This window comes from Elephantulus edwardii, unplaced genomic scaffold (assembly GCF_000299155.1).
Source record: "Elephantulus edwardii isolate Elephantulus edwardi_28Jun2011 unplaced genomic scaffold, EleEdw1.0 scaffold00172, whole genome shotgun sequence".
NCBI classification, from domain to species: domain Eukaryota; kingdom Metazoa; phylum Chordata; class Mammalia; order Macroscelidea; family Macroscelididae; genus Elephantulus; species Elephantulus edwardii.
Genome location: NW_006399922.1, coordinates 839,553 through 849,399, shown reverse-complemented (window position 1 = coordinate 849,399; position 9,847 = coordinate 839,553). Strand labels below are relative to the sequence as shown.

The 9,847-nt window shown below is 42.7% G+C and overlaps 1 protein-coding gene across 1 annotated transcript in view; it reads right to left on the bottom strand.

The window, feature by feature from the left end:
- The window catches only part of LOC102846976 (sodium/potassium/calcium exchanger 3-like), a 724,594-nt gene extending 717,484 nt beyond the window's left edge, over nucleotides 1–7,110 (bottom strand). The window contains exon 1 of the mRNA XM_006895646.1: nucleotides 6,990–7,110. Coding sequence (XP_006895708.1) covers nucleotides 6,990–7,107 — 118 coding nt within the window. The 5' untranslated portion in view covers nucleotides 7,108–7,110. The remainder of the gene's footprint in view (nucleotides 1–6,989) is intronic.
- Nucleotides 7,111–9,847: the final 2,737 nt, after the last annotated feature.

Sequence of the window (9,847 nt, the reverse complement as noted above, 5' to 3'; positions counted from 1 at the left end):
GTCAAATGGTATCTTTATTTGCAACTTTTTGAGAAAGCGCCACAATGCTTTCCACAGTGGTTGCACCATTTTACACTCCCACCAACAGTGAATAAGGGGAAGAACACATTTTTAAGGTGACATTTGACATTATATATTCACAACTGCTGCCACACCACTAACAAACAGCATCACCATGATATAATGGGTGTCCAGTGTCTGGGTTCCCCAAACCAGGTGCACTCTGAGAGAGAGAAGGGCTCTTAAAACATGAAATTCTGAAAACAGTAAAATTTATTAAGGAAAATAGACGAGTAGAATTTTAACCAAGTTTTGATAAATCTCTCTCCTTGAATTTTCTTGGAGTTACTAGATTTATGCAATGGAAGGGGTGTTATATACCATTAAGTGAGATCTAAGTCACAGCTGACCCGCCAGTGGGTTTCCAGAAGCAGTAAATCACATAGGAGACCCATCTTTTTCCCGTGGAGCAGCTAATGGATTTGTACCAAGTGCCTTCAGGCTGGCAGCACAGCTCCTTACCACCACGCCACCAAAGCTTCCTAGAGGAAGGGATAGGAGGGTCAACTAGTAGAAGGTCTCAACCTGTAAGTGAGGAAATGGACTTCTGAGGAACACACTAGCCCAGTATGTCTAACCAGGTAACAAGCAGAGCAGTGGAACTCCACACCCTCCACGGATCAGTAGCCTTACTGCACCAACATCGCAGCGGTTCTGAGAAGCCCTGTCTTCACAGGGCCAGGAGGTGCATTTTCTGACAACAGTTCAATTAACTCCTGTCTGTGACACTGGTACCATTACTCACATTGCATAGCCCATCTTAGCTCCTCAAAGTGCAAGTCCTTGGTTAAACAATTATCATTCCCAGGCAGAGAGGAAACCCCAACTTGTTATCTGTATAATGCACTTCTGCAGCTGACATCCGTCAAAGTAGGAAGAGAGTCAGTCCAGAACCCACACGACTCACTTCCCAACCTCTATATCTAGGACGTTTGAGCACAGACATCACCACAACCACCAGCAAAAAAACCCCAGAGCAGCTTATCTATCTTAAGGGAAAGCAAGTACCATTTTGGGAAATGGCCCAACAGCTCATTTACTGCAGCTTCAGCCTCTCAGGTTCCTACAGGTAAGGGACAGAGAGGTGTACTTCTTGTTGTTTTTATAAACCTTCAAAGATCCTACTCATAGCTGACCCTCCACTGGCTGTTCAGAGGCAATAAAGAGCACAGGAGAAGACTGTCCATCTTTCTCCAATGGAGCAACAATATTAATTCTGCGTAACTTACAAAGATGGCTATATTGCTGCTGCTGTTGTGTGTCATCAAGTTGGGGCTGAAGCATAGCCGATCCAGGGGTTTTTCACAGGCTGTAAATTACACAGGCCCATCTTTCTCCATGAAGGAGCTAGTGGATTTGAACCACCTGCCTTTGAGGGGGAAGGGCAATTCCTTACCATTAAGCTACTAGAGCAATTGTTTTTATCTTGGCATATCTGCTTAGCAGGATAGGGAAGCAGATTTCCAGCACCACTGAACATAGTAACTGTGGGGATGAAGTAATTGGGGTCATGTTTGTCTGTGCCAATTTTTTCATTATGATTTTGTTTTAAATGGACTCTCTCAGAGGAATCTGGCTCATCACAATGATTGAGGACTTAAAAGATGTCTACACTGGAAGACAGTGCGTGAACGTCACCATCCCTTGATCTAACTCAGACCACATGAACATACAGCCTGTTGGTTGAGCCACATCTTCTTTCTCTGGGGGGGGCTGGGAGCTGGATAAAACTGCCTTAGAAATCTTGAGCAAAGACTTACATTATGAGCAAAATGGTTATCCCCTGGCACATGGTGTAAAGTCCACGATGAGCCTCTAGTACAACAGTCTGAGAGTCTAGCTCAAACTGGGTGGTTGTTGTTGCTGTTGTTAAGTGCCATCGAGTCACCTGTGACACATAGCACCCTTATGAACAACAGCTCTCAACCCTGCTCTATTTTGTGTGCCAACCACACCATCTCCAAAATACCCACACCTATTACCCCAGTCCCTTAGTCAATCAATCTCATCCAGGGTCTTCTTCTCTTGCACTGTACCTCTACCCTCCCAAGCATGATGGCCCTCTCCAAGGACCAGTCCCTCCTTGCAACATGTTCAAAGATGGAGCTTCAGAATCCTTGACTCCAAAGAGCAGCCTGGTTTCACCTTCTCCAGAACTAATCTGTCTGTTCTCCTAGCAGTCCCTAGTATATTCAATTCTTTTCTCCAGCACCACAACTTAAAGGCATCAATTGTCCTTCTATCATCTCTAGTCATGGTTCAGCTTTCTGCAAAGGCCATGGCCTGGATCAGGCGCACCTTAGTCTACAGAACCTTAGTCTACAGACTGACATCATTACTTTTCAGTATTCTGGAGAGGTCCCTGACAGCAAACTTTCCCAATGCAACCAGTCTTTTGATTTCCTGGCCACTGGTACCAAGAGTGTTGATTATGGAGCCACGCAAACTAATGCTGTAAATAATCTCAATCTCTTAACCATCTATCATTATGCTGGCAATCAGCCAGGTGGGTTTTTTGTTTGTTTTCTTGATGTTAAACTTCAATCCATATTAAAGGTTGTAGTCCTTGACTGTTGCAGCAAATATCTCAGGTCCTCCTCAGTTTCAGCAGGCAAAGTTGTGTCATCTGCATAACACAGGCTGTTGATGAGTCTTCATCTAGTTTTGATGCTACATTCCTCCTCAGAGAGCCTAGCCTCTTGAATGATCTGTTCTGCACATAGATTGAACAGGTATGGAGACAGGAGGCATCTCTTGCACACATCTTTCCCTATTATGAACCATGCTGTGTCTACTTGCTCTGTCCTGACGACTGCCTACTAGTCCAAGTATAGGTTTCACATAAACACAATCAAGTTTTCTGGGATTTCCATTCTTCTCAGAGTTAGTCACAGTTTGTTGTGATCCACATACTCAAATGCCTTTGCATAGTCAATGAAATACAGATCGACATTCCTCTAGTATTCTCTGCTTTCAGCCAAGATAATCTAACATCGGCTATAATATCCCTAGTACCACCACCTCTTCTAAATCCAGCTTGCACACTTGGCAGTTCTCTGTTGTGCTGTTTGTCATTTTTGGTTCATTTTCAGCAGGATCTTGCTTGCATGTGATATTAATGAATGATATTGTTCAATAATTTCCACACTCTGTCCAAAACCTTTTTTGGGAAAGGGAACAAATATGGATCTCTTTAGTCAGCTGGCCAGGTGGCTGTCCTCCAAATTTCTTGGCACAACTTGGTGAGCGCATCCAGGACAGCATCTGTTTGTTGAAACATGTCAACTGGTACGCCGTCAATTCCTAGAGCCTGTTTTTTTCTTTTTCTTTCTGTCAATTCCTTAGAGCAGCTTGAATTTCCTCCATTAACATAGGCTCTTTGTCATGCGTTGCTTCATGAAATTCTTCTGTGTCAGCTAATTCCTTTTGGTACAGTGACTCTATATACTCCTTTCATCTTCTTATAATACCTCCTGGATCCTTTAATATTCTACCCAAAACATCCTTAAGTATTGCAACTTGAGGCTTGGATTTATTCTTCAGTTCCTTCATCTTAAGAAATGCTGAGCAAGTTTGGCCCTTTAGATTTTCTGACTCCAGCTCTTTGCACATTTCATTATAATATTTTGCTTTGTCTTTCTGCACTGCCCTTTGAAATCTTCTGTTAAATTCCTTAATTTCCTGATTTCTTCCCTTTGCTTTGGCTTCTCAGCATTCTAGTGAAATATTCAGAGTCTCTTCTGACATCCATTTGGCCTTTTCTTCTTATTCTGTCTTTGTAATGACCTTTTGCATTCTTCCTGGATAATATTCTTGATATCCTCCCACAGGTCATCTGGTCTTTGCTCACTGGTGTCTAAGGCCTCAAACCTGTTCTAGAGACAGTTTTGATATTTAGATGGGACAGACTCAAGGTCAAATTTTGATTCCTGTGGATTTGATTTAACCTTCTTTAGCTTTAGTTTGAACTTGCATATGGTAGTTGATAGTCTGTTCCACAATCAGCACCTGGTCCAGTTCTCACAGCTGATAGTGAGCCTCTCCAGAAATTCTTTCCACAGATGTCCTGATTCCTGTGCATACCATCAGGTAAAATCCATGTGTACATCCTGTATTTATGTTTCTTATAAAAGGTATTTGCAATGAATAAATCATTGATTATACAGAATTCTATCATTCTATCTCCAGCCTCATTTCGGGTACACTTCATCAATTCACTGCCATTTCTCACAGCACCTGAGAAAGGGCAGAATGGTTTCTTATATCTCACAGAGAAGTAGATGTTCAAAGCCAATGACACAAGCCTCAGCTCAGGCTCACAGTTTCTGCTCATCTGAGCTGCTATTCAAACCAGATGGGAGACCTGAGTCCTGGGCCAAGGAAGGGACAGAGCTATGAGAACATACAGATTCACTGCATGACTTGTTTGCAACCGAGTTGGATATAAGCACAGTGACAGCTAAAGGTTACAGGCCAATCCAAGAGAATTTTCAAGTGAATCTTTGATGAGAAGTTGTAATCAAAGTCATCGATCAATTGCAATTAATGTTATAAAACAGAATGTTGATGAACGAGTGGATGAAAACCAATTTTTTAAAAAAAAAAGATGATGGACGTTGTCAGTCATTCGCCTGACCATGGAACCTCTAGCCACACATTCTTCAAGTAGGTACATGAAAATGGCAGGTGCAACTGAGAACTTGAATTTCATATTTTCTTTTATTTGAAAGAGGCCCATACTGAACAGTATAGTTAAAGATATTTTGTACCATATAGTTTCAGAAAGCAGAAGGAAGGTTCCTGTGAACACTGAGGGAAAGTAGGCTGGGCTGTGTTTGAATCTAATAGAATACTTCCTGTCTAAGAGCACTGCCCTTTTAGATTTCAGAGTGTTGTCAAGAATCACAGCTATGTAACCTTAGGGAGTAGATGAGGAAGTGGGAAATATCCCTCCAGCCCCATATGCTTTAGGTGCCTACTCAGCACAGCATGGCCTCCTTCTCTCTTCCTCATTTCTATTTGAAGCCTTTCCCCTCCCTCCCTGCCAAAACTAGCAGGCACTGGATCTAGGTTGTTCTTCTTAACCTAGACACTTTCTTTACAACCTGCAAAGCTCAGTCAATCCTCCCTTGCAATAGCCTTTAATGTGCTATTTTTCACTATCAGTCACTCTGAGAACTGGCTTTCCTGATGCTACTCCTGCAAGACTGGACCATCTTCCCCTTAAACACACTCCTCAGAGAGAAAGCAAGAGTCCATCACTTCCCAGCCCTGCTAGTCCTGCAAACCTCATCCAGTCTGGTCACTCCCAGACCACTGTCCATGTCTAAGTCCATCCCCTATACCAAAGAGGGCACTGTGCTCCGTGACACACTGTCCCCTGCCTTCTAACATCTCAGCCAACATCAGCCAATTTGCTGTGGAACAGTACTTGAATACAGACCAGATCAATGGGCAGCTTTCTCAGTACAGGAATAAATGGCCACCAGGTCCTCTCCACATTCCAGGCCTGTCCTAAAGGACCAACCTTTCTCACCATGCAGCCTCTGCCTCCTCAGCTGGCCGCTTAAACCCCCAAAGAAGCTTCCACTTCTGGCCAATGCTGCTGTCCATGTGCTTCCATAACCATCAAGGTTTTCCCTTTTGGGTGGTTAGCAGTAGCCACAATAACCCTGCATTCCCTAGTTTGGGGAATATAAATTAGGCACTGTTTTAGGGGGTTGTTTTGCTTTGTTTGGTTTTGAGGGGGAGGTAGGATATCTATTTCTAGCTCTTTCTAGTATGGTGGGAGTAGGGGTCAGGAAAGGCATTTCTACCTACCTCCCCAAAAAGAGTAGATGCTCAGTATCACAAAACAATTTTTGTACTCAAAGTCCCATGGCTCTTTGGGCTGCAATAGTTTCTATATTTCAAGGTTACTCTAAAAGTCCTAATTAAAAGAAGCAAGCCTTCGGATACAGGTTCAACATGTCCATGAGCTCCCAGGGCCTGGAAGTGGGCACCCAAAGCATATGGATGATCATAAAGAGTTATGAAGCATATCTGAGGTCCAAAGCAGCCAACAGCAAGAACGGCAGGCCTCAGGGAGCTGCCAAGTCTAACCTGGGGGTTAGCAAACTACACCAACAAACCACAGCCTTGTTTTAGTCATCTATAGCCTGTTTTTGTATGATGAAACAAACTTTTCTTTTTTAAAAAAAAAACCGTTGGTTCCCCCCCCCTCATTGTTAAAGAATATAATAAGAACAAAATAAAAACCATTTACTATCTGGCAATTTACAGAAATCATTTTCCAAGCCCTGGTCTATACGATCAGAGGCCTCATCAGTCCAAAGCAGGACTTACTATTTCCCTGAGGCTTGGCTAAGCCAGCTCCTTCTGATTCTCTTTCTTTTCTGTATTCTTTCTCAGTTTGGTAATATTAGAGATTAAAAGTTTCACATATTTTGTGGAAGAAAGACATAATAAACAGCAAGTACTACAACTGTCAAAATAAATATTCATGTCTTCCAAGAAGATTCACATCACGTATGACAATCTGATTCTATCCTTGGTGTCTTTACTGGGATGAAAACAAGGTTCCATTGACTCTCAGAAAACCATAATAAGGATAGCTAGGAAGTAGTGTCACTCATACCATGCCCAAATTTCCTCCTACCTCCACATTAGACATCAGTACAGGATCAATAGTCAAATCACTGACTTTGACTTATCTCTTCCCAAGTCATACTGGGAGAAGAATGCAAGCAGACAGAAAGCCTTTTGGGATCTCACCTCTAAGTTTCTCAGACATCTGTCCTAAATGTTTCTCACGTAAAACTCTGGATTAGAACAAAAAAAGATAAGAAAGAAAACATGATGGTTGGCTCTTGATGGCACCTAATTAAAGATGGCAGCAGCCACTCTCCACACGCAGCCACCGCTCTCACCTGGCTCAGTGCAGTTCTTGCTGGCCCGAAGTCCTGCATCTTCAAAAGTCAGAGTGTCGTTCACCTGCATCAGCTTCCTCCCTATCATCCAATTTCTGTCTTCTCCTAGGAGGTCCATGAAGTCAAGCTCTGAGGAGAAGAAAACAACCACACATCACTAACAGCACAGAAGTCTTGGGATTTAGAAATGCTGGTGTCCAGGACCTCAGTCAGCCAACACGTGCTTATCTCTGCCTGGACCCTATCAGCCTCTCGATGCTCTGGGGCCTTCTCTGGCCGCTGACTCCTACAGGTTCTACCTCACAGAAGCAGTGCTCAACCAGTGCAGATGGGAATTAGCCTTTAAACACCTCACCTCCACAGCCCTACAAGTAAGATGGCTTTGAAGTGTGTACTCTAGCTTCCAGAGTTTTTCCCAGTGGGATTAAGTACGCATCACTCAGTAAATATATGTTAAAAGATATATTCTCACTTCACAGATGGCTAACATGAAACTTACAGAAGTTGCGAGAAATCAAAATACTTACCTCACCTAAACCAACAGGAGACACACAAAGACTGTACACAGTTCATAAACTGAGCTTTTCTTAGGTTGAATATAACAAATTATAAATAAATCAATTGCAACTTATGCATATCAACTCTTTCACTGACAGAGAAAAAAAACCACTATACACAGTAGAATCTAACTAGAATAGACAACTTTAGACTCTGAAATGCAAACCTATAGCCACATATATCAGTTTAGCCCAAACTGTGAAAACAATACCAAAGATAACCTATGATTAAAGCAAGGATTGTACAATTTGCTTAACCTTAATGTAAATTCAGTGGTCTTAAAAAGTCAACAGGTAGTCCTAAAATGTGGATTTAACACCACACTAATGTAAGGATCTAAGAAAGGGGAGGAGAGAGACATCTCCTTTGCCTTAGGCAGGATGCCCCAGACTCCAAGAAGTAGCTCCTGGAATAAGGATTCAAGCATAAGTAAACTAAATCAGGGGTGATCCTGATGGATCACCAGGTAGGGGTGGTGAGGAAGTGGAGCAGAACAAGGAAGGAGGGTAATATATGGAGTGTTTCAGATCAACTGCCAAAAAAAAAACATTAACTAGTACTTGATCCGTTTTGGAGCTATGGGGCCAATACAGGTGACATATCAGATACCTAAGGAATGAGGGAACTTGAGTATTTATGTCCTTGATTTAAAGCTGTCCCTGGATGCACATCCAATCTGACACACGATGTCCAAACTGGGTGATGGTGCTATTATGTGCCATAGAGTCAGAACCGACTCATAGCTGACCCAACCAGCGGGTTTTCAGAGGCAGTTAACTGCATGAGAGGAGATTGCCCAGCTTTCTCCCATGGACCATCTGATGGCCTCGAACCAAGTACCTTGGGATTGCAATGCAGCTTCTTGACACAAGGCCAACATAACTCCCTAAGTGGGTGATGATAAAAAGAATCTTGGGTAATGAGCTACACTGTTAAAACTGGACTGTGACAGAATACACTAGAGAAGAGAGGGGCACAGACGGTATCTACCACCCTTCATGATATCCACCAGGTCATGCTGAAGGGCCGACAGAGTGACCATCCTACTATTCTCACAATCAAAAAACACCTTTAGTGTTTTAGTCCCCTTAAAGAGGACACCCTAAAGAGCTGCAAAGAAGCAAGGGCTTCCCTTCCAGTGACTTCCAAGGTTCCCTCTCATGCCAAGTTTCCACGATCTTGTAATTCTGGAAGAAAGCTGATATCAATTAAGAGACATAAAAATAAAGCCAGCTACTGTAGCAGAAAATTAGATATTTTTTACATAATGATTCAATATCTTCATGAATTAGGGGCTATTATGGTAAAACTTCTGGATTCCAAAGCCTACAAACCTTTATCTCAACAAAAATATACTTGACCACTGACTACTGATATAATATTCAGAGACCAGCGTCTGAGAAAATAATGAGGATAAAGCAAAGAATTGCATTCATTTCCCTTCCAATGAGAAAAAAGTAAAACAATATTATACATCATTGAAACTCCTGATGAGGTAGGAAGAGACTATTATTCTGGGTCACTCTACCTATGCAGTAAATAAGTGACAATCAGAACCAACCCATGGTCATACCAGCTACTGCGTAACAGTTCCACAGCTTCCATTCAACTAATTTTATTATGCATTAAGAACTTTCTAAACTTCACCATGTTCTATCTTCACCACAGTCCTAAATGAAAAATTATCTCCACTTATCAAATAAGGAAACTGAAACATGAAGCCATAGCTGACAGCCATTGTTTATTCCACCTCAGAGTGGCCCTGGAGTCAATCCTAACACACACTGAGAATTCAGAGCAGAGCATGACTGCCCAACAAAGCTGCTAAGATCACTCTTTATAGGCACAAAGTGCCACATTCCTCCTCCATGAAGCAGCTGGTGGGTTCAACCCACCCACCAACCAGATAGCAGCTGATTGTTAACCAATTAGTCAGCAGGGCCCCTTTAACTGAAGCACAACAACACCTGGTAAATCCATTCTGGTTGCATTACTCAAGCTGTGCCCATCTTTTAAGTTAGGGTTTGCATAGTCTCGCCATAGCTGTTTCTATAAAGGTGGTTTTCCTGGAAACTGCTAGGATCACAGTATTTTGTAAGCATCACCCACCAAAGTATCACAAACAAATGCACAAGACTAGTACAGTCTAAACGCCCACCAAGGCAAGGCGCCTGCGCTCCATTAACTCACGAAGCTGGCCCCACTGGCCATGACTTGAAGCTTTTCCCCTTATATTCAAGGGGGAGGGGCAGAGGGCCCACTTTGGAGACAGGAAGATGAAGAGGTTCTGGAGAGGGGCC